Source organism: Ctenocephalides felis, unplaced genomic scaffold, assembly GCF_003426905.1.
Source record: "Ctenocephalides felis isolate EL2017-DRISC unplaced genomic scaffold, ASM342690v1 CF-g0.4_SCAFFOLD_01170, whole genome shotgun sequence".
Lineage (NCBI taxonomy): Eukaryota > Metazoa > Arthropoda > Insecta > Siphonaptera > Pulicidae > Ctenocephalides > Ctenocephalides felis.
Genome location: NW_020537324.1, coordinates 39,710,635 through 39,736,786, shown reverse-complemented (window position 1 = coordinate 39,736,786; position 26,152 = coordinate 39,710,635). Strand labels below are relative to the sequence as shown.

The following is a 26,152-nucleotide window of genomic DNA, read 5'->3' as shown; positions in this document are numbered from 1 at the left end:
TGGAGACCTAATATAGTTTAATTATCTATAATACTTTCATATTACTATATTTTATTGTTTTTTTTTTTCCTGTTGTTTTTATTTTTTTATAGTATTTTAATTAGCGTGAGAGTAATTATAAAATCTACGATCAACTAAATAAGTGCAGTAAATGGAGAGAAAAAAGGGTAATCTGTGAATGTTTTAACTTTTCTCCAATTCGCATGATATTTTGGAAATTGGCTTAGCTTACCCTCAAGTTCAGAAGTGAAAACAATTTGCACGCCGCGAAGGTTAATGCCAACGCATTATTTGGATTATACCACTTTGAAATCTGATTCTATCAGAACTTGTAATATACTCTTTTAAAGGTAATTAAAAGCGCTACAGCTTAAAACGGCAAAGGGTTAAAGGGCTCAAAAGAGACGCTGGTTACACTGCTGCGCACTCTTTAAACAATCATAACTCTATCAAAATTTTTGTCTATAAAAATGACAAAATTTATGTCTCTATAGAAACAGAATATACTTAAAAAGCAATAATTAACCAAAAAAAAACCTCGAATTCATATATATGTACCTTTATACGCTATTTTTATTTCTACTGACATATAATGGAAATTAAATTTTTTTTTTTAATTTGCAATTTTGCATAAAATTGTGAGAATTTTCAAATCGTTTGTATTCAAGTTGTGGTATATGCAAGAATCCATCAAGATCTCTTGAACCAAGTTAGTTCTGAATCGAATACGATTAATTTTAATTTTGGTGGAAATGGCACTCATAAATCTATTTGATTTAAATGAAGAAAACATTGTATGGGTCTTTTATTTGCATGATAGCATACTCATTTTACACGCAGAAGACCCTTAATGGTACTCATTTTAAAGCTTATTTTGAGCACTATAAAACCGCATTTTTATATCTACCTTAATATTGTTCTTAGAACACTTTATGAAACAGCGATTTATTGAGATTATAATTAAATGGTGCTTGTGGGGCTTAGAGCTGACAAAAAACTTCTTGCCAGCGGCATTGGTGTTGGCATGTATGTATTTCTTCTCCTGAGAGCATTGTTTACTTTCTTCTCTATGAAATTAAGTAGTGAGGTGCACTGAGAATAGTTCGCCGGGTATTTTTTCTTGCAATTGACACACATCGGTGCCTCGGTTAGTAGTTTCTTGCACGCACCTGGCGCGTTCTGATTCTGATCTATTCGCTATGTGTGTAGGTGTGAAGGCATGGAAGGAAAATTCAAATCGACTGAAGCGTTCGTAGTGGTCACTTTGAGTACTACGGGAACCTACTATACCGAAATAGTAAACAATACACGTGGAATATTTTTTTCATTTCAATTTAAAATAAAAATGAGCCACCGAAGTTGGGTAGTAAATTGTGAACAACCAGTAGAAAAGGCAAGTGTAAATTCTATAAATTTCATATAGCCAGTAAAAGTGTCATCCACCCGGTGGGGTGGCGGCGGTGTCTAAATTATTTTCATCCTCGCTTCACACGGCACTCTGGGTACACGGTTCCCATACTACACGGAGCAAAAATCCGACATCCCTCCGACTACAGACTTCTTATTACACGGTATTTGGTCAACAGTCCATAAGTTCGTTGTGCAACCTATGAGTGATTCTAGTAACTTGATATCAAAATGGTATTAATGTAAGTTTTGTTATCGACTTTTATCTTTTAGTCAACAGTCCATAAGTTCGTTGTGCAACCTATGAGTGATTCTAGTAACTTGATATCAAAATGGTATTAATGTAAGTTTTGTTATCGACTTTTACCTTTTAGAGACATGCTTGATTATATAATAGCTGTCTAAAAACACGTTTGAGCTGACTACTGCACTGGGCCAATTTTTAAATAAGGTGCCTATGCCATACATGTCATTTCGTCCGTATTACTCCTACTTTAAGTTGTATTTCTTGGTCTCCATACAGTATGATAAAAATGGTGCGATTTGTACCAACTCTGAGTTTCTCATAGCACGATTCCCATACTGCACTGTATAAGGTTCCATAGAACGCACTATGGATTAGCCTGAATTGTATGTTAAATACAAGTTTTTTATAGCACGGTCCCCATACTGCACGGTACGCACTTGCCGCGTAAAGCAAGGGTTTACTGTATAGTTCAGCATGACGTGTTTGCCATACCAAATTACGTCTTCAATAAATTGGCTGGGACCCGCGATCTTCACATTTAAGGTAGAAATTTCCAGAGAGCTTCTTTATGTGGTCGAGTATTGTCGGCACGTCAGTCTGTTTGTGTATGTATTTTGTAGTATTATAATGTCTAGGCAGTGGGTTCCTTATATTGTCGAGTACTAGTCGTAGTGTCTTATTTTGTACTGTCTGTAGTTTCTGTAAGTTGGTCTTGATCGTCGCGTTCCATGCTGGAGCAGCATATGTCATCATAGCTCTGATTAAAGTGAGATATAATGTCCGCTTGTTTTCACGCTCAGCAAGCTGTTATGGTTCAAGAGAGGTCTCAGTAGATTTAACATCCAGTACGTCTGTCCAATTTATTATTAGTGTGTTTTGTAAAGCTGGGTCTACGGTCCAAGGTTATTCGAAAACACTTAACAAAATTGGACTACTCAACTTTATAGTCCAATACTTTTATCTTGTCTAAGTCCACCAGTCTAGTCATGGCATTTCGGCTCTTTGTGAACAAAATTGCCTCCGTCTTTTGCGGATTAATCCTGATCTGCCATTTATAAGTATATCCAGTTAGTTTGTCTATGTTTTTTCTTTGTATAGCGAAGGAAATGCCTTTATGCATCCCAGACTGGTCTTTTGTCTGGGTATGTCGAACTCAATACCGCTCTGGTATAATTCCGACTAAAACCTCCGCTTTCCCCTTGCCTCTGGTCCCCACGGAAACCGCCGTTAGGCTTACTTCGTGGGGGGAGGATCTAGAATGTTATAATTCTTAACTTGTTTTATACTCATCTTTTAAGTGGGCAAAGTCCCATTCGTCCTTTCTATTTCCATAGAGCGCATCTCTCTCGCAAATCTGCCTATGGCGTTCCAAGCAGCTTCACTTCTCAGCATCACTTCAACAACATTACCTGGGGTAATTCTGCGGCTCAATGTCTCTTCCACATCGTCCCGTGCAGCACCAAATCGCGGGCACACAAAAAATACATGCTCAGCATCCTTGATTTTGCCCAAACAATATGGGCAATCCGGCAAGCTATCGTGCTTGAAGCGGAGTAGGTAGGCTCAAAAACAGCCGTGCTCAGATAGCATTTGCGTAGTATAATAATTTACATCTCCATGCTTGCGACTTAACCAGGTTTTGATGTTTGTAATGAGACGATGCGTCCATCTGCTTTTCACTGCGACATCCCACAGTTGCTACCATCGGTCAATGCTGTTCTGCCGTTCTTCTAATCTCAACTTTTCAGGACTCAGTTGTTGATGTCTTCTATGATAAATTGACCGTCTTTCCTCTGCTAAGACTAAGAGAGGCACAGTTCCTGAAATGACGCACACTGCTTCCGCCGATATTGTGGGAAATGCGCAAGCAATTCTTATAGCACTCAGACGATACATGGGCCCTGCCATTCTCCTCGATTTTTGAGATTTAAGAGCATCAGCCCATATGGAGATACCATATGTCAGCACCGAAGTAACAACTGACGATAGTAATATCCTTCTGGTTTGTCTATGTGTGTCTGTATCTTTGTAGTCACTAACGTAGGTGATCGTGATTTATACATGGCAGTGTCGTCACGTTGCGCCGGCGTCACTGGGGATGTCGTGGATAAAGACGTTAAACAGTGACGATTCCAGAATCGAGAAATGCGGTACTCCCGCCGTCACTTGTTTAACCCTCGAAAGTTCGTTTATACTTATACGCTGAAGTTGCGGTCTGAGAGGTATGAGCGTAATGTTATTGGAATGTACGGTAGAAAGTTGAGTTGTATGAGTTCGTAAATAAGTCCGTCCATCCAGAAGGTGTCGAACGCCTTCTCAAAGACAAGTAACACCAATCCGGTATGGTTTCGTCTGTTAAAATTGAGAACTGTGATTTCTATTAGTTTTGTCAGTGGGTGCAGTGTGGATGAAGCATGAAAGCAGTCTTTCGTCATAACTCTATTTGTTATGCGGGTAAGTAAAATAAAAGCGTTTGTGGGTAATTGTTTAAGTATTATGTTTTGTAGTCCGTCCGGTCCTGGTGCTTTTCTGTTCGGTAATTTTTTAACTATTGTTTTTATTTTGGAAACTATGGTAGGTTTTATGTCCTTGTGGAGGTCAGTAAAATGTTGAATTGTCTCGTGTACATCTCGTTTCAGGCCTGCGTTTGACATATTAGTATTTTGTGTATGTATGTTTTCGAAGTTTTTTGCCAATATTTCCGCTTTGTCTGTTGGTGTCGTTGCGTAATTGTTGTCAGTTAATTTGAGTGGAGGTATGGATGTTGGTTTCGGCGTCAGTTTTTTTGCGGTTTGCCAAATCTTGTGTGTATCAGTGTTTATGTTATAGAGTATTTTGATCCAAATGTTGTTTCGGTGGTCACGTATTTTATTGGAAATAATTTTTGTCAGTCTGTTTACATGTTCCTTTAGTAGTCTGTCACCAGTACATTGCCACAGCTTCTTCGTATGATTTTTCAGTTTTATTTTTAATAAAATGTATTCTGGCAAGTCGTTGGCTGGTGTTGTTCTTGTGTCTAGTGTCGGTATAGCCTGTTGTATATGTGATTGTCAGTGTAAGGTGTGTCACAACCTCCTCAATGTCAGTGTTGATATCGATTGGCATTGTGCGTCGTGTGTTGTCTGTGACGATGTCTCTGAAAAGTGGCCAGTTGGCTCTGGAGTAATCTAGAAATTTACGTTTGGGTGGTCGTAGAAGTTTACGTTTGGGAGATCGTATTTTGTTATTGCCTGTCCCAGTTCGTCAACATTGTGTTCAAGTCCATTTGAATTGAAATGCATTATTTGTAAGTCTTGTGATTGGTTTTTGGGGATGATGTAAGAAAGTTTAAAATTGTTGTGTATTTGTCGTTGTAAGTCATGTTTGTGTTTAGAGTTTTTGTCAGTTTGTATAGCTCACTAAAATTGTGTTTTACCTAGGGATTTGCAAATAGCTTCCTGATCTCGCCCATAGCAGCATAGAGGTTGAGATCTGGATCTGGGTGGTTGGTTGTAGACTGAACCATTGATGGTATGGGCCGGATCGGTGCTGGTCTTGGTGATGGTGAAGGCTCGACCAATGGTAGTGTGGACTGGAGCGGAGGTCGGTATGAAGTCTGTGGGACAGGGAGTTGAGGATAAGCAGGTTTCATGTTAGAGCCGTGGCTTGTGGGGCTTAGAACTGACAAAAAACTTCTTGCCAGTGGCATTGGTGTTGGTGCTGGCATGTATGTATTTCTTCTTCTGAGAGCATTGTTTACCTTCTTCTCTATGAAATTAAAGAGTGAAGTGCACTGAGAATAGTTCGCCGAATATTTTTCCTTGCAATTGACACACATCGGTGTGGAGGTGTGAGGGCATGTGTGGAGGTGTGAGGGCATGGAAGGAAAATTCAAATCGACTGAAGCGTTCGTAGTGGTCACTTTGAGCACTACGGGAAGCTACTATACCGAAATAGTAAACAAATACACATGACATATTTTTTTCATTTCAATTTAAAATAAAAATGAGCCACCGAAGTTGGGTAGTAAATGTACAAAACCAGTAGAAAAAGCAAGTGTAAATTCTATAAATTTCCTACAGCCAAATGGAAATTAAATCAACGTGAACAGTGGATAGTTGCAGCTAAAAGGCTAAAGTAAGTTTCAATACCATAACCTTATTGTTATAAAAAAATCGGAGTATTATAAATTGTTGTAAAATTGTTATGTTTAGCAAAAAGATAATTTATAAGTCAATAATTTATTATCAAAATCTAATGCTTAAAAGAAAAAAAAATAACAAAAAGTTTAATTAATGCAAGGCTGAAATATATATATAAATATATATATAGATATATATAAATTTGTATATTGTATATTAATTATATATAATTAATACATATATATTACATATAGCTATACATTAACTTTAATCCAATGATTAAAAGAAAAATAAAAGTTATCATAAAGCAATTTTTTTTATTTTGCAAACAGTTTGATTAATACAATGCTGAAATGGTGAACGATATATGTTTGTAGTGTTGATGAAACACCGTTGGTTCCCAAGCCATATATTTGTATTTGTAGTGACCTTTTTATTGGATGTAAAAATCAGAAGAGATGTCGTGTCCTTTCCAACAACAATTCCAACTTCAATTTATAAGTCTCGAAAACTTATTGAAGTTTTTTTCCCTTGGTCATTGTTTCCGGCTGGAATTTTATTTGATGGGTGATGGACTCAAATCCTGTCTTTATAATATTATCCAAGTCTTTAGTTTGACCAAAAATAATACACTTATTCTATTGTGAAAACATTTTTTTCATTTTAAGAATCATTTTTTATCATTTCAAGAACTATTCCGATGTTTTGACATGAGTTTTAAGCAACTCAACCGTATAATTGTTTACTGCATTTCTTCATTTATTTTGTTATAGCATTTACTGTACTGTGTTTTAAGTGCATTGAAGTAAATTTTAAAATATCAATAACTATTAAACTTTCATTTTTTCTGTTATAACTTGTTTATTATTATTTATAACATTTCTTTAATAACCTTTTTCTTTTACAAATATTTAAAAACACATGAAAAGCGCACACTGATAGCCTCTCGTAGTTCATTTATAGTCTGGTGCTGCAGTCACACATCATGGAAAGGAAACTCAAATCGACTGAAGCGTTAGTAGTGGCAACTTTGAGCATTACGAGAGGCTATTATAACTGAAATAATGAAATGTATTGAACAAATACGCTTGAAATATTGTTTTATTTCAAATTTAAATATATTAAATAAAAATAATCCTTTTTGGATTTGCAGGGATGTCAGAAAGCATGTATGCAGAAAAGCACGATTGAAGTGCTCGATTATCTGCACGAATTGTAGTGGAACCTGTAGTAATGCATAAGTTCCATCACAAGATGGTAATGAAGAGGAAGACGCAGATAGCCATTTCTTGTAAACTTCTTGTAAACATACACATAAGTTGTTTGTAAAACACGCTCGTCGCTTAATATAATAAGCACTTATTAATTTACAGTGTGTATTCATAATGAATAATCAATTTGAAATTATTCAAAACTATTATTGTTTATTTTTATTACTCAAATTTTTAATTACGGTAAGGAAAGTTTTAGCAATTTGCCTTAAGGCACGATGCCATGCACCTCACTAGTTAATTTTATTGTTCGAAAGCAAGTCATTGCAAAGCGTATTGCAGTCAATACGTTTTTCTATTGCCTTAAAGGAGGCCCGATATCATCATACAATAAGGCAATAAATAAACGTACTGACAGCAATTTGCTTTGCAATAGCGAATAAATAGACTATAAAATAATCCTTAACCATTTTTCAAACACTATTAAACCTGAATAAAGCGTGTCATTTTTATTACTATAAAAACATGTGTTTTACTTGTCCCTTCTTTACTTTAAAAAAATGTAATTACAATTTATTCAGTATTTAGACTTCAACAACACTGTACAAAAATATGTAACTCAAAATTGTCAACAAAACGAATTCCTGCGGCAAATATAAAACGCTCTTTACTACACGTCAACTTGAATTCTCCACAAAGACACAGCATACCTACAATTCTAGAACATATAACAATGATTGCCAACAATTATAGCAGAATAGACGTCCATTATAACCAACTAGCATGTCGTGTATAGCTGTGAAGTCGATCAGACTTAAAAAAAATACCTGGAGACCTAATATAGTTTAATTATCTATAATACTTTCATATTACTATATTTTATTGTTTTTATTTTTTATAGTATTTTAACTAGCGTGAGAATAATTATAAAATTTACGATCAACTAAATAAGTGCAGTAAATAGAGAGGAAAAAAGGGTGAATCTGTGAATGTTTTTACTTTGCTCCAATTCGCATGATATTTTGAAAATTGGCTTAGCTTACCCTCAAGTTCAGAAGTGAAAACAATTTGCAATCCGTCACCACCGCCGCAAAGGTTAATGCCAACGCATTATTGGGATTATAACTCTTTGAATTCTGATTCTATCAGAACTTGTAATATACTATTTTGAAGGTAATTAAAAGCGCTACAGCTTAAAACCGCAAAGGGTTAAAGGGCTCAAAACAGACTCTGGTTACACTGCCGCGCACTCTTCAAACAATCATAACTCTATCAAAATTTTTGTCTATAAATCGTGAGAATTTTCAAATCGTTTGTAGTCAAATTGTGGTATATGCAAGAATCCATCAAGATCTGTTGAGCCAAGTTAATTCTGGATGGAATACGAATAATTTTAATTTTGGTGGAAATGGCACTCATAAATCTATTTGATTTAAATGAAGAAAACATTGTATGCGTCTTTTATTTGCATGATAGCGTACTCATTTTACACGCAGAAGGCCCTCAATAGTACTCATTTTAAAGCTTATTTTGAGCACTATAAAACCGCATTTTTATATCTAGCTTAATATTGTTCTTAGAACACTTTATAAAACAACGATTTCTTGAGATTGTAATTAATTTTTTCTTCATTACATGATTTTCGTTAAAATAATGTATATTTTTGGAGATAATATATTTGCAATAAAACGATGAAAACCGCCAAGAGAAACGAATTTTTAGTAGCCAGTAACTTGATTTTTTTCCTATAATTAGTTCTATCGATAACCGACGTTATCGATAACCGTTATATTGAAAAAATTAAATTACACCACCGAGTAAAAATGTCATCCACCCGGTGGAGTGGCGGCGGAGTCTAAATTATTTTCACTTTTGCAGAGTAAGATAAACCTAATTCCAAAACTTTATGCAAATTGGGCACAATAAAAAAATTCAGACCGAAAACTCTTCGTTGACTGGAGTAAATATTCCGTATCCAATGCCAAACAAATGAATATTTGACACAATAGAGCTGTTTCTTTTTTCATTTTATTTTAGAAACATATATTTCGATAAATATAAATATGTACCTAACGTTTTTTACATAACATAACAAGAAGTGGGACGTGTATTGTTTTAAATCAATGATAGTGTTGATTTCGTCCATAATATCTTTAAAATTGCCGTGAATGAAAATCGGTGGAGGTCTCTGAGTTGGAGATGAAAAAACATTAATAGTATTGTTGGTAGTGCCTGGCGGCTAATTCGTGCTATTTAGCGGCTCGAATGTGTTAGAGAAAGAAACCTGAGTACTGCTAGTAATATCGAATTATTTGCACATCTTGCTTTGTACAATTGTTCTTGTTGTAACAATTTTCCACGAATGACTCGGATTAGTTGTACAGATATTTTCCGTATTGCATGTTTGTAGCGTAGTTGATTGTTGGGGCATATTTTGTTTTTGACTACATATTTCATTTGGAGTAATGACTGTAGCATAGATAAATAAGCATGTAATATCCTGTGACACGTCTTGATAAGCTTGCAGCGACCCTCCAATTGACCACCTTAGGAATGACAACCACTGATATCATGGCCAATAGCAAACATCCACGTGGTTAAGGTTTGGGTATATACCCCATACCTATTACCAAATACAATTCACTTTTCACTTATCATCTGTGTTGTGAATATAATTACATGTAGTGTAAATATGTAAATAAATATATTATTATCAATGTATGTTTAACTACATAATTGGTGACCCAACGACGACGAGGAATCTTACGTAATATCGACCTCGACAAATGACCTGATAATAGCTCCAACAGAGCACTCGACCGCAGTGAATCGGAGGAACAATAGGATCTTGCTCATCATCAAAACAATAGCAAGCAAGTACAACAAAATTTTAAATTCATTGTGTTGTATATATTCAATAGTGTACCAATATTTAAAAGTTTACTAGTGGAGTATTTAGTTTTTTTTCAACATTTAAATATTTTGTGTTGTATTAATAAGAATAAATAATAGTTTTTTTTTCAATTTAAATATATTACTGTGTACACTATAATGGAAAACGACGACAAAAATATTAAGGATCAAGGCAGTGTGCCAATATCACCGAACTTAGAAAGCTCACCATTGCACATGGTGCCCAGAAAAATGGTTCCTGGCGTCCATGTGGTGACTACAGAGCTTTGAATGCACGAACTATTCCCGATCGCTATCCAGTGAAAAACATCAAAGATTTTTCATATAATTTATTTGGTTGTACCATCTTCTCTGTCATCGGTCTAGTTCAAGCTTATACTCAGATACCTATGGCACCAGAAGATATTCCGAAAACAGCAATCACAACACCCTTTGGACTTTTCGAGTATAATTTCATGACATACGATCTAAGAAACGCCGCTCAAACGTTTCAAAGGTTCATGGATCAAGTTCTTAAAGGTTTAAATTTTTACGTATGTCATATAGATGATATTTTGGTTTTCTCATGTTCACCAGAGGAACATAAACATCATTTGAAAAGGATATTTCAACGTCTAGATAACAATGACATCGTAATCAATATGACAAATCTAGATTTGGAAAATCAACTATCAACTTTCTAGGCCACAGTAAAAGAATTTCCTACACCTAAGACAGCAAAAGAAATACGACGCTTTTTAGGTATATGTAATTTTTATAGAGATTACATACCTGATGCAGCATTAATCCAAGACCCACTTGATAACTTCTTATCATCGCACGCTCTCAAGGGAAACAAACCTATAAGTTTACCAGATATATGTATTAAAGCAATTTGTAAAATGAAAGAAGCTTTAGCAAATGCCGCACTCCTCGCTCATCCTGATCCGAATGCAACTTTAGCAATATTTTCTGATGTTTCGGACAGGAAAATAGGTGCTGTTGTGCAACAAAAATCATCAAAGTCATGGCAACCACTGGCATTCTTTTCAAAAAAGTTAACTGAAAACAAATCAGCGTGGTCTCCTTATGATCGTGAACTCTATGCTGTCTACCAATTCATAAAACACTTTCGCTTTTTACTAGAGGGAAAACACTTCATCATATTCACGGATCATAAACCATTAATTTATGCTGTCAGACTACGTAATGACAATTGTTCTCCGAGACAATTCAAATGGCTTGATTTCATCAGTCAGTTCACAACAGATATACGTCACAAAACTGGTAAGGAAAATATTACAGCAGACACTTTATCAAGAACAGAAGCTATTTTTTCACCAGTAGACTATATACAATTATCAAAGTCACAGAAAAATGATCAAGAATTATTGGATTTATTGAGGCGCAAAGACACAGGACTCAAACTACAGAAGGTCAATATTCCGGGAACAAAAACCAACGTGTACTGTGACGTCTCTACCGAAGATCCACGACCATTTTTGACAACACCTTTTAGAAGACGTGGGAATTAACAATAGCAAACGTCCACGTGGTTAATGTTTGGGTATATAACCCAAACCTATTACCGAATACAATTCACTGAACAATCTGATCCAGAACAATACAAGACGAGGTATGGACAAAGGGTAAAATTCAGGATAACGACCTCCGGTCTCAGTAGGGGCCTGGTTTAGCGACCCTCCAATTGACCACCTTAGGAATGGCAACCACTGATATCATTGCCAATAGCAAACGTCCACGTGGTTAAGGTTTGGGTATATAACCCAAACCTATTACCGAATACAATTCACTTTTCACTTATCACCTGTATTATGAATATAATTACATGTAGTGTAAATATGTTAATAAACATATTATTATCAATGCATGTTTACCTGCAAGCTTGTTGTTGACTGCTTGCACTAGATAGACGTACATATTTGTATTTAAAGTTAAATATGCTTATTAGCAGCCAAAAATTCTGATTATTTTAGCCGCAGTTGTTCGGTGATATATTCAGAACACCTTTGTGAATCGTCGTACAGCACTTTAATTGTCTCCCTAATGGAAAATTTGTCCATAGTGTATCCCAAAGGGTGACACTTTTCTAAGTTGTGTAATGTTGACACAGTGATTTATTAAAAAAATTAAATTACACAATAATATAACGTGATTAAACACTGATTAATTACACTAAAAATAAGTATAAGACTACTGAACAGAAACACTCACAGCGCGATACTGTTTGATTAGTGCAGTAAACGGAAAGGAAAAAAGTTTATAACCTATGAATTTTTTTACTGTGCTCCGAATTGAATGAAATTTTGGAATTAGGAAATTTTATCCTAATTCCAAAGTTTCATTCAATTTGGAGCACAGTAAAAAAATTCAGACCTAAAACGCTCCGTTTACTGCACTAGCTACGCTGCATTGATTATGAATTATATCCCAATAAAGATATTTGCACGAGATTTCACAAAACACGTCCGCTAGGGTAGAGGGTTCGACGCCTAGACAATATAGTAATAGGATTCGACGTAAACTGTTCTGAATCAAATTTGGAAAAAATATATGTGTATGTGTGTGTGTGAACAGAATTTTAACATTTCGTCGACGTTTTCTCAAAAACGGCTGGGTCTTTTTCAAAAATTTAAATGCCATTTGATGTAACTCGATAAGGACTAGCGTTTGTCAGTTTTGCGCGACGATCAGCCAAGCCGTTGTAAATAGCAGAAAAGTTTTTTTTTTGTTCTGATTTACTTTTGTTAATCAAGACTTTAAAGTCTTATTTACAAAATTGTAAGGTGCAAAAAAAAAATACAGAAAAATACAATAAATTGGATATAAAATGAAACAAAGTTAAGATAAAATAATAACAGTAATACAAAAATAATAATATAAATAAACTATGACATGCTGATGTATGCTGCGTACTCAGTTAGGACGCGTGCAAACATTGGGCTAGGTTTTTGGTAGGTCGGAACGTATACTCTTCTTTTATCTATGGTCGGAAGGCCATTTTTTGTTTAGTCTGCTTAACGGCCTGCGAATTGCAGAATTGCAGGATATAGCAGAAAAGTGAAAAATGTTTTATCCACGTTTTAGCAATTCTGAATTGATTTTAAAAACTCAAAAACTGTTCAAAGATGTTATTTGGAAAAAATACTGATTAGTTGTTGGTGAAGACTCGTTGGCACAAGTTCTTGTAATTAACTGTTGAAAAAAAAATTAGGGAGATTTTTATGTTATTTTACGATAGATAGATACCATGGTTTTTTAGAACGCTCTACGACAAGTCGTTTAATTTATCAAAGTTTGAAAAAATGAGTAGCGTTTTTTTTTGACGTTTATTAAAATTAGACCTTTCATCGACGTTTTCTCTGAAATGGTAAAGTATATATCAAAAATTTAAAAGCTATTTGATCAAACTTGAAACGGTGTATTGATAAACCGGTCGATAGGTAAATTAGTAGACAGGTAAATTGATAGACAGGTGAATTGGTAGACAAGTAAATTGATGAAAAGGTAATTTGTTGGATAGCTGGTTGTCAGGTAAATTGTAAAATGGTAGACTGGACAACTGGTAGATAGACAAATAACAAGACGGATAAACAGGTTGACAGGTAAATTGGTAGACATGTGAAACGGGTTGATAGGTAAATAGGTTGACAGGTAAATTAGTAAGTCGGTAAAATGGTAGATTGGTTAACAAGTTGATAGTTAAATTCGTAGACCAATTGTTAAATAGGTGAATTGTTGAGCAGATAGTAGTAACGTTAAACTAAATTTAACAAATACACATCTTTGTTCAACTTTTTAATTTCAACAAAATCACACGGTACAGCTAGTTAAATATAAAATTGACTGATAATTAAGACTTTTGTTTCATTGTAATTTTGTTGTTTTAAATAATTTGTTCGGTATCTTTTCTACATTGACAACTTTACTGTAGGGTAAGTTGTTGTAATCGTCCAAAAATCGAAAATGTAAGTTTTTACATATCTTTACGTTTCAATCAAAGGCCTCTGAGCATTTTGACATCTTAGAAAAAATGGATGTATGTATGTGTGTTTGTATGTATAGATACATTTTCTCGTACACATTTTCGAGAGCACGAATCAAACAATTTGAATGAATAAAAAAACATTCGATTCCTACTAATGGGGAGACGTGCTAATTAGTTTTTGGCATGTTTTTGTCGTATCTCCGAAACGGCTGGACCTGCCTTTACCAAAAACTAATCAGCTCATCTCCCTATCAATTGGAATCGAATGTTTTTTTGAACCATTCAAATCGGTTGATCCGTACGCCCGAAAACGTGACTGAAAAATTGTATCCATACATACATACACACACACACATCCTTTTTTCTGAGTTTTGCCAAAATGTTCAGAAACCTCCAAAACGTCGAGAAATGTAAAAAATTCAATTTCGATTGTTGGACAATTACAATAACTTACCCTACGGGAAGTTAATAAAAGCAAATAATAATAATAATAAAATTAATAAATAAAATAAATAAAATTTCTGAATAATAAAATAATATTAGAAAAACAATAAAAGTGACAGATAATAATAAATATAACAAAATAACAATATTAGATATAATAAGATAATAATGATAATATAATAATAATATTAATGTTAGCGTTTACGAATGCCTATTTATGAGATCAATGGGAATTTTTCGTTTTAGCCTGGTTGGGCGCGTTTTTGAAAATACTTTCTGTGCCAAGTAATTTGGGTGTTCGTCAATTCTTCTCTTATAATTTTCTGATTTTTATTGAATTTCTCCATTTACTGTCATCTTGTTGCTGTCCTGGTGACCAGGTGGAAATGTACCTGAGTGCGTTCAGTGACTGTCGTATGATCTTGTTCTGCATTCACTGAATGATTTGTATATTGTTTTTTTTGGCGGTGCCCCATAATTGAATATCATAATTTCGAAGATACGGGGCAAAAAATGCTAAAAATGGTGATTTAGTTTTTGCGTCCGATATCAATAATTCAAAAACATTGTACTTGTATTGACAAAATGAAGAACTGATTAAATTTTTGGTAGGTCTAGCGCTTTCAGAGATGCAATGATAAAAGTAAAAAAAGTGTCATTTTGCGGTCAAAGAAAATTATTCGGCATATACATATTAAATTATCAGATATTATATAGAGATTTTAATAAGTATGAATTTTGCTTACATTTCTATGGGTTTTGTAATACCCATATCCGTAATACTGCGACGTGGCGCTTAGCGCTTCGATATTTTGTCTCTATGCAACAAAAATTTTTCAAAAAGTTTCGATGTAACTCGATAAGAATTTGTATTTGTCAGTTTTGCGTTTTTTGTAAATAGCAGAGAAGTGAAATTTTTTTCGTCCACGTTCCAAAATTGTCGAAAGATATTGGTTGGGAAAGATACTGATTAGGGTTTGTCGGTTTTCAAAAACCGGTTTTTGGCGAAAATCATAGAATTCGGAAACCGGTTTTTAGTAGAAAAAGTCGGTTTTTACTGTATAAATGGAAAATGACAAATGTAGCCAAATATAAAAGATACATGTAAGCGTTTTGATTCTTGGAATCATATCTGTTCAATAGCTTATCAGACTGCTATGGTTTCTAAAAAGGTTTTGTGTTATCTTTTTGTCTAATGTTTATATTAATTTAGATTTTCATACCAGTGTGTATATTTAAATCAGTATGACTTCTTGAAGAAGTAACTTTCTCTACTCAAACTTCAAAAAAAAAGTTTTTAGCCCTAGAAACGACAAATAAAAGAACACAAATCTTAGAATTATTATATCAGGCTTTAAAAACAATTAAGCCTAGTTCGGTCGCAAGTGAGAGGGTATTTTCTATTTTGGGAAATTTTGTGATTAAACAAAGGACACTTCTAAATATCAAATCGATAGACGTTCTGAGTTTTTTGGAATAATATTCTACTGAACAAAAAAATAGTTAGAATTTTTAAAATTAATTAACCCCATAACTTAAAATGACGAGCAGAGCCCAGGTGCGATTTCTAGGCCAAACGTAAATATTACGGGCCTAGCCCGCGTACGATAATGGGCAAGAAGCAAATATTACGCATTACGGACATAGCCCGGTACGGCAATCGGAAGTATCACAAAATATTTGTTTATACAATACTATAAAACACAAAATTATTTTTATTTTTGTGAAAATCTGTACACTGTTTGTGAAAATAGTCACAAACGCTGCGCCAGCTTGTACAACTTTGGCCTAACATTTTCGATCGAATCTAAATTGTAAGTTAAGGGGTTAATTAAAATTGCTCGAAATAGAAAAAATTGGGATTTAGCTTAATCGTTTTTAAAACTAAAATTGATATTAACAAGTATGTATGTCTACCATATATATCAACATATGTATCTAATATTTTTCATTTTTTTTTAATATATTAAATATTTTTATTTAAAAATGTATTATTTTATATGTATTATTATTACTTTATTTTCACTATCATGAAAATATATCCACCAACATAAAATATAAATATATAATCACGAATAATTATTTTCAAAATTATTTAATCCAGATAAACTATTTATTTTGTTCTACTAATTAAAATATTTTTTTTACTATCCAAAAAATTGAACAATAAATTTAGTCAAATACTGCTTTAAATCGCACTAAATATGCCGAAAAAATTTTGTTATCACAATGTTCGAGCAAAAATTTATTTTCTATATGAAATTCGAAAACCGGCTAAAACCGTTTGTTTTGAAATGTCGGTTTTTGTGTAAACCCTAATACTGATTAGCTTTTGATTTGAGCTGGCACAAGTTCTTGCAATTAACTGTTGAATTGTTTTTTGACGTTTTTTTGACGATAGATATATGATGGTCTTCTAGAACATACTAACATATTACGGCCCTAAGACAAGTCGTTTATTTGTAAAAATTCATCAGTTCAAAAAAATGATAGGCATTATTTTGGCGTTTGTCAAAATTAGGCCTTTTATCAACATCAACAAAAAGAACAGTTGGAAATTTTATCTAAATTTTTCACATTTCGGGAAGTTTGTGCAACTTACCTTAAGGCAAAATGCCACTTTCAACTAGTTATTTATACATAATAAAATAAATATCTAACATTCTATTGGTGAAATGTAGATATAAGCTGTTTCTTAAAATCAAAAGATTATACAACTTTTACATGCTATTCACAATTTGTTACATCCAAAGATTGATGGATTATCTAATAAATTCATAATGTCTACATACTTATAGTTTTACGAACTATATATTTATTTTGTAAATGATTAAAACACGATTTATCTTTGATGAAAATTTAATCCGATCAGAAAATACGAACATTTAAACTTTCGAGATCAAACAATATATTATTGACTTATATAACGAAAGATGATTATGTTTACTAAGATCACTTTTGTTTCTTTTTAATTATGTCTAGATGTCAGGAGACGCCATAGTACTCCCCCTAAAATAAAAATTGATGGCTGTTTGTCAAAAGAAAAGTTAATTTTACGTCATATGTTAAACGTAACTTTCTTTTTTAGAGTCTTCTTAGTTGGTTTCGTTGCTGATGGTCTGTGATGTGAATTCGAATCTGATTCACAATCAGTATCTGATTTGTTAATGCAAGCGGATTTTAATCTTTCTACAGTGAAGTTCTTTTCAGTCCCATTAATGCGGAGTTTGTAGATCCGGTCAGTAACTCGCTCTAGAATTTCATAAGGCTTCCGGTCATGATCTGCCCTGATGAATACATGTGTGGGTCATGATCTGCCCTGATGAATACATGTGTCCATATCTTTCAAAATAAACATTTTGCCCTTGTTGTGATGAGCAGTAGGTGTTGGTTTTAATGCTCACATGATTCGGCGGTGATTATCTAAAAATACTTGTGGATTTGTTGAGTTATCAAATACATTGATAAAATCACCTGGAATTCTCAACGTAGTTCCGTAGACCATTTCTGCTGGTGATGCTTTTATGTCTTCCTTATAAGTTTCGTAGACCAAGTAGCACGTAAGGTAGTATCTTGATCCACGGTTCAGTGGAACACATCAGAGCAGCTTTTAATATTCTATCTTCTTCGCTCCAACTGCCAAAGACTTGAATAGAGCAGACTCAAATTTTGTGCCTTGGTCAGAAGTTATTGTTGTTGGAGTTCCAAATCTTGAAATCCAGCACAAAAATAACGCTTATGTGACTGTATCAGCTGTGATATCTCTGAGTGGTATAGCTTCTGGCCATTAGTATTTGGTAAGTGAATGATATCAATATGGATGTGAGACAATATTTCATCTGGTAAAGGAATGCGCATAGAATTGAAGCGGTTATGTTTGTGGACTTTCGACTTTTGACAGGAGATGCATTGGCGAGTCTAAGTAGTAATATCCTTTCCAATTCCAGGCCTTACAAATTGTTTGCGGACTTCACTGGATGTAGTCCTAATGCTTGCATGAGAAATACCATGTATTACATCAAATGCAGTTTTGCGGAGTTTCTGTGGAAGATATGGTTTAACAAAATTAGATTCGATATTACAATATATTGGAAAACCATCCAATGTCAATTTATGGAGTTTCAATGATGTTTCTCCATGACGTAATATTTTCAATTCTGGGTCCAAATTCTGCTCAATGCTTATCTCCTCAGCTGACAGTTTCGTTGGCATTTCTATTGTATTTATTCTTGGTGGCCAGGCACCATTTTCTTCCTGCTCCAGTGTAGCACCAATTATAGCTGTTGTAGAGGCACCCGTCACCAAGCAAATGTTGGCTGAAGTATCTGGATATCGAAGTAGTGCTGCATTTGCAAGTGCTTTCTTAATGTCATCAAAAGCCTTAAGAGATTCGGGGTTTCAGACAATTGGAGTTTTGTCCTGCTTCACTGAACTTCGTAGATAATTGTTAAATGGTGATTGTATTCTTGCTGCCTTTAGTACTGACTTCCTGTAGTAATTCACCATTCCTAGAAACCTGCGTAGTTCCAGAACTGTGGTTGTTTGTGGAAAGTTTAAAATTTTGTCCACTCGGTGTGTTGATGGAGAATAGCCATTTGCACTAAGCTTGTATCCCAGAAAATCTACTTCATCCTTGCCCATGACGCATTTCTCAATGTTGATGACAAGTGAGTGTTCTTGAAGTCGCTCAAACACAATTTCAAGATGACGATGATGTTTTTCCATACTCTCAGACATGACCAGGATGTCATCCTCGTATATGAACACAAAGCCAATATCTTAAAAAATGTGATTTATGTATCGCTGGAAAGTCTGAGTGGCATTCTTCAATCCAAACGGCATACAAAGATACTCAAACAATCCCCATGAGGTTATAATGGCTGTTTTCTGAATGTCCTCTTCATGCCTCTGAACTTGATGATAAGCTTTGGCGAGGTCCAATGTAGAGAATATTTTTTTCCCTATGTAATGCTGGAAAAACATCCTGAATTAATGGTGGAGGATACTTATCAGGTAATGTGCTCGCATTCAGTTTCCTGTAGTCACCGCAAAGTCTATATGTCCCATTCTTCTTTAGCACCATATGAATAGGGCTTGCCCACGGACTGCTTGATGGTCTTAACATGCCCCTCTTTAAGAGATTTTGAATTTGAGCTTTTGCTGCTATAGCTTTTTCACCGAAAATCTTCCTGAAATTGGCAGCAACTGGTAGACCTGTTGTAGAGATTCTGTGCGCAAAAGAAGACTGCTTAATAATTAATTTGTGTGGTTCATTAGTGAGAGATACATATTTTGTTAGTAGATCCTTGAACGGTTGCTAGGGATCTATTGTGGAGATGTTGATATTATCAGCTTTCAGAACTTTCCCATCAGAGGTTAAGCCTGTAGAAGAATTAATCAATATCTTGCCATTCAGATCTATGAGCAAATTGTAGTGGCTTAGCAAGTCTGCACCGATTATGGCTGTTGCTACGTCTGCTATAGTGAACTGCCAAGTGAAAGGTCTGCGCAGTGAAAGGTCCAGCACAAGAGTTTCCATAGGTGGATATTCGACTGGAATTGGCTGCATACAGAACAAGCTCTTCCTTGGCACGATCGGTTGCAAACTTGCTAGCTGGAAGTATTGAGAGGACAGAGCCAGAGTCAATAAGGAATCGTATTCTGGATTTTCTGTCTGTTATACTTAATCGGAGCTCTGAACAGACAGAATTTGTATCACCACCATTGCATGCAGCTCCTAATGTTGATGGCGATGCTAGTTTTCCGGATTCAACAGTGATTTAAGAAGGCACAGTTCTATGCACTTCTTGGCCTTTTCTCCAAATTTATTGTGGTAATAGCATACATGTGATTTGGTAGGTGTTTTTGACCTACCTCGCCTATTCCTTGAGTAGTTCCTGGGCCTCCTGCTCTCATTGTTGTCTCTTTGACACTGCTTCAAAATTTCAACCTCTAAAGTAAGTACGTTCATTTTTTGCACTAATGCCATTAAAATATCTTGTGTCCGATATGTTTTGTTATCTTGATGCTTGCTTGTTGTGGCCATCGCAGATGATGATCCACAGGCATCTAATAGTCTGTCTGCCATTTCTCCAATGGCTTGCAGCCCAACATTATTAGAGATTAGAAGCAGCGGACGAATATGTTGTGGCAGTCTGTCCAGCCACAACTTGTGTACAATATCGTCGCTTACTTCATCATTTCACGAAGCAGCTGTGACGGCTTCTTGTCACCTAGTGCGATGTTATTTAATAATTTGTCTTAGACCTAGATTAGGACACTCTGTCAAGAATAATTGTTTTCAAGGCATTATACTTATTTTTAGCAGGTGGCTTCCGTAACACGTCTGCTATCAGATGCAGCGTATTTCTGTCCAAGACGCGTAGCACCGCCGCATATTTCGTATCATCACTCCGTATTCTGTCACCCTGAAATTCTGCCTCGATTAGAGTAAACCAAATTTCAGGGCAATCCTCCATAAACGGAGTGATGTTCGGCCTTCCTACACTATACATATGATCGGCTTTAGAGTACTCATCATAATCCTCACGTGACGTACAAGTCATAGGATCATTGTCCAGATCGATGAGTAATTTCTGTGCTTTACTTAGTCGGTTTAGGCGTTAATGACATTTTTGTATATATATTTTCGTAATATTTGGATCGACGTGTTTTTTATTCGCGTTCGAAGTCACCAATTATAGAGATCGGTGCTCACCAACGTGCTATATTTCTTGCTCGCGATCACGAAGTCACTTGTAAATTATGCACATGTTTCACTTCCTTCTCACTTTTTTTTAATTCACTCTAGGGGTCACCAATTATATAGTTTTACGAACTATATATTTATTTTGTAAATGATTAAAACACAATTTATCTTTGATGAAGATTTAATTCGATCAGAAAATACGAACATTTAAACTTTCGAGATCAAACAATATATTATTGACGTATATAACAGAAGATGATTATGTTTACTAAGATTACTTAAATATAGAATAAATTTACTTAAAGAAAATGTTATTTTCCCAATCAATGTACAATCATTAGTAGCTAGTAATAATTTAAAAATGTATAAATATATATTTAATTTTATTAATAATACTAAAATTAATTTATAAGTTAACGATTCAATAAGAATTTGTAGTAAACAATTGAAAGAATGGCATCTGGCCTTATGATGTATATCAAAAGCCAATAAATAAATAAAATAAAAAAAAGATCACTTTTGTTTCTTTTTAATTATGTCTAGATGTCAGGGGACGCCATATACTGAATCTACAAAAATTATGCATTAGTATCATTTTTTTTAATTTAATATCAAATGACATACAAACAAGATGGTTTTATAGAAATATATATAATTTATTTAAATATAAGAAAACAAATTTTGTAATTTCATTTTTAGCCATTAGCGAAATTACAAGCATATATATATATAAATAATATATATGTGCCATGGACATACATTCGTATACCCATTCATGTGAAATAGTGTATATACTATATTTTATAATAAATGTAAATCCAATAATATAATATAATAATATAAAATACAATATCATATAAACATAGGTTGTAGGAGCAGCTGTCTATTCTCAATATAAACAGCTCAGAATTCATGCAACGGCTTTTCCTTGTGGTAAGAAATCTTCCCAATATTGAATAAGCTACATAAATTTAAATTATTATAATTGCATAAAAACGTTAACAATTATTTACTGCAAAAATTTACCTGTTGCTGGTGTGCCATATGATCTTCTAAATATTTTACAACCGTATCTTTAAATTCTTTTATTCTTATTGATTCTAGATAATCAACTTCCTTTTTAATCATTCTTGATATATTATCAAATTCTTCTTGACCACGCATAACTTTAGATTCCCACTATAACATGAAAATATAAAATGATACAAAGTACTTAAAATCAAAATTAAAAAACTGAAGGCCGAATACCTCCAACACTTCTACTCCAGCTTGATCCAGTTTATCATTTCTTCCTGATAGTTCAAGTTTTGCTTTCATTTCACGTTTCTTAGTTAATTGAAATTGAGAATGTTGCCAATTTTGAAATACCTTCACTCTTTCATGAAAAACCTATGAATAAATTAACTTGTAAAAGTACACAATTGTTACTTAGTAAAAAATGAAATAAAATTATGAATATTATGAAGTAGAAGTTTCTTATTCGCGCTTCATTCATTTGCGTTTTCGCTATTCGCGGCCAAAAAAATTGCGACCCAATTCCTATATTCGCGGCTAAAAATTTCGTTATACGCGGATTCCAATATGTATCGAACCTAAAATCCTTTGCAAATGCCGTCATTTTGAACTAATAAATGAAACATTGGCATAAGCCGTCTTCGCCGCTATCGATGTTTTTGAAAATGTAAACCAATTCAATGAAAACAACCTTATTTTACTCAAAGAATAAAATATTATTTTAGTAAAATTTTACTCAATCGACATAAAATCCACATTGCCAGTCAATTGAAGAAGAGCAATTCACAATACATGCAATAGAAACGTGACATTTAATTGGAAAAATCTTAGTGAAGACTTAAAAATGAATTGTGCGATTTCTATATGGACATTGATCCGTATATGGAAAGTGTTAGTTAAAAGGAAAATTATTGATGCATCAATATCATCAATATATATTGATTGTATTATTGTTTGAATAAAGGAAGCAAAACAATAATACAAACTTCTTCAAATAATTGCCTTAGCCTCAGCATAATTAATCAAGAAGTAAAAAAAACAGAATTAAAAATGATTTTTGTTTTATATATTGCGGAGATCTATTATGTGATATACATGTATAACAAATCTCCATTAAAATTACTTGGTATAAGTTTGACACTTATTTTAAGAATTATTGTAATTAAGTATATTAATGTTAGATTTGATAGTAACTAATTTTAATATAGGATCTGTTATACTTCAAATATTGCATGTTACATAATAGTTATCACCAATATTTATATTTCTTTATTTTGTCATCTTGAAATGTATCCCCTATAATTTCATGTAAAATGCCATCCTGGATATGCGGATTCTTTATTCTAAAAGAGGTAAAGATATAAATATACAAAAGTCGTCTCAACAACTAGTGTAGTATTAACTGTTATTATAATTCAAGTTATTTTCACAGTATTTTAATATTTTTATCAAAAGAGAGATTTATTATTCCTATATCTTTCTGACAAATTAAATTGATAGCAAACACACAAATTGCAACATTCTAAACTGGACATAAACAACTGAAAAATGTAACTAGAAGTGTATGACTAAGGCAAATTGCTGTAACTTTCCAAACATTAATTGAATATTCGAGAAATAAAACTAATCAATAATGAATATAAATAATTAATTAACAATATAATCATTAATATCATCAACAATTGTTTAAAATATTTTCAAATAGTTTATTATAAATATGTACTGTAAATTTTATCATTCATGTTTTATTTTGTGACGAGATTATCACAAAAAACATTTATGTATGAAAATTGTTAGCTCTTTGCGCTCCGTACCTTCGAAATGGCTAACCGGAACGTCGCGCGGTCTGTACAAACCGAATGATTTTTGAATCATTCAAGTCGTTTGATCTACACTGTCAATAATGTGGACGGCATTGGTTTGAACCATTAAAGTGATCTTTAAATATTTAAAATATTTATACAGAACCTAAAAAAATTCGTATGAGATCGAAACATTATTAAAATCTCTCATAAACGTCAGCACAAGATTGTATACGCACTTGCATTATGACATATATACACAAACACACACACATACAAAAAAAAGTTTTCTTATGCCTGCGATTTAGAGGCCAACGGGATGGTGTAGAAGAGATATTAAGAAGAATTATTCCAAAAACTCTTGTATAAGTGATGCTGAAATCTGAGGCAGCATAGATCGCCATTGAAAATTAGAAAGGGAATGGATGGCACTAATTAGGAAGAAAGTATAATTAAGAGATAATCATAGCATTCTAGATCCTCTCCTTTAATTAAGTAATGCATGAATATGGGTTCCTGTGTGGACAAGAGAAAAGTGGAAGTTTCAGTCGGTACTATATCCATTCAGTATTGAGCTAAGCATACCCAGACCAAGCATCTAAGTCTGGGACAGATAATATATTTCCTTTGTATATATATATATATATATATATATATATATTATATAATAATATATATATATATATTAACAAAGTCTAATAATCGGGCATAACATCAATAAAAAACATGAATTTCTTTCAAAAATTTATTTTAAATCCATACGTTTCGGCTATAATCCTAGCCTTCATTCAGTGGAAACTAAAATAAAATTAAAAACTAAAACAATTGAATTGGAGTGAAAAGAAAAAAATAAAATAGTAATTAGTACTTACAATTAGTTGATCTTAGTGTTAAATTGGAAAATTTTAATAATCCATGGTATTAGGATATGGTAATGCACTACACTATGTATTATAAACATTAACTTGAAATTACACAATATTTTCACAAAATACTGATTTGAAAAAATCACAAATGAATAGTGTTATTCGTAGACTGGTTGAAGATGTAATGGAGAAAGTCATTTTTTAAAAAATATTTTACCAAGATTCTGCACATGTGTGGAACGAATTGTAAAACCTTTGCGCGAACGCTTTTATTGTTTTGTAAGAAATTTGGAAATGTTATCTAAATAGAAGAGATTTGTGTCGCACAGCGTGTTGAGTTCATTCCGTTTATTTATTGTCTTATGTTATAAATAGTTAAAAAAGATCCCTCTATAATTCTTCGTTTAAATAAATTTTGTTCAAATTGTAGTATAGTCGGATTAGAAAAGTCCATATTGTGTTTTAAAGTGTATATATGGTCTGCAAGAACAGTTTTGAATTGTTTGGGGTTTTTTGAATTGTTTTTATGTTGTTGTAACCGTTTATTGAGGTTCTGGCTAGTTTCTCCTATGTAAATTAAATTACAGTCTAAACAATTTATTTGATAGACGAGATTTCTGAGTCGTTCGATATTAAATGGGGTTTTGTTTTGTAAAAATAGTGCTAGTAGTTGTACTAAAATTGGTTACAAGTCGAAGTCCAGATTTATAAAAAAGTTTTTTCCAAGGAACATACAATTCTTTAATGTATGGCAAACATATTACACCAGAATGAGTTTCTGAGTCAGGTAAATCGTTATGTACTGTGCAATTGTCCATTTTATTCAAAAGGTACGTTCGTCTGTTACTAGTTACGGAATTTATAAGTTTTAGGGGATAAGAGTTATCTGTTAAAATTTTTGTAATTAAATTGATGTTGTTGTCCCAAAATGTTTTGTCCGATAGAAGTATTGCGTGGTCCGTTAGATTTATTATAGTACCTATTTTCATTTTGAGTGGATGATAAGAAAAGTAATTAAGGTAGCGTCCGGAGTTAGTTGGTTTTGGTACCAATTTGTTATTAGTTTGTTATCTGTAGTACGTATAAGTTTTATGTCTAAGAAACTTATCGAGTTCATTGTCTCCAATTCCACTGTGAATTTTAATTTTTTATTGACGTTATTAAATTGATCAATTATCATAGTGACATCATCACTAGGGATACAAGTGATAATGTCATCTACATAACGGTAATAAAAAATATGTTTATTGTAATTTTAAAAATTGTATTTTCAAGGAGTTGTAAGGACATTTCTGCTAGAGATGGACTTGCTGGGGACCCCATTGGCGCCCCAAAAATTTGATAATAGAAAGAGCCATTGAATTCAAAATAAGTGTTAGAGACAATGAACTTGACAGTTTCCCTGAACCAGTGTAAAGATAAAGAAGTCA

General features: G+C 33.4%; 1 protein-coding gene across 1 annotated transcript; it reads right to left on the bottom strand.

The window, feature by feature from the left end:
- Nucleotides 1-21,806: 21,806 nt before the first annotated feature.
- On the bottom strand, nt 21,807-22,450 carry LOC113368212 (sorting nexin-2-like). The gene is made up of 3 exons (XM_026609778.1): nt 22,289-22,450; nt 22,067-22,219; nt 21,807-22,001 (listed from the first exon to the last, which is right to left on the bottom strand). Exons 1-3 carry the CDS (start codon nt 22,355-22,357, stop codon nt 21,951-21,953), a joined length of 273 nt encoding a protein of 90 aa, XP_026465563.1. The 5' UTR covers nt 22,358-22,450; the 3' UTR covers nt 21,807-21,950.
- Between the last annotated feature and the right edge of the window lie 3,702 nt (nt 22,451-26,152).

What these genes read in the sequence shown, in the direction of transcription:
- LOC113368212 (XM_026609778.1), bottom strand. Translation starts at nt 22,357, where the DNA reads ATGAAAGCAAAACTTGAACTATCAGGAAGAAATGATAAACTGGATCAA. An exon ending in CTGGAGTAGAAGTGTTGGAG is followed by an intron (nt 22,220 to 22,288) that starts GTATTCGGCCTT and finishes TTCATGTTATAG; the next exon opens with TGGGAATCTAAAGTTATGCG. An exon ending in ATATGGCACACCAGCAACAG is followed by an intron (nt 22,002 to 22,066) that starts GTAAATTTTTGC and finishes AAATTTATGTAG; the next exon opens with CTTATTCAATATTGGGAAGA.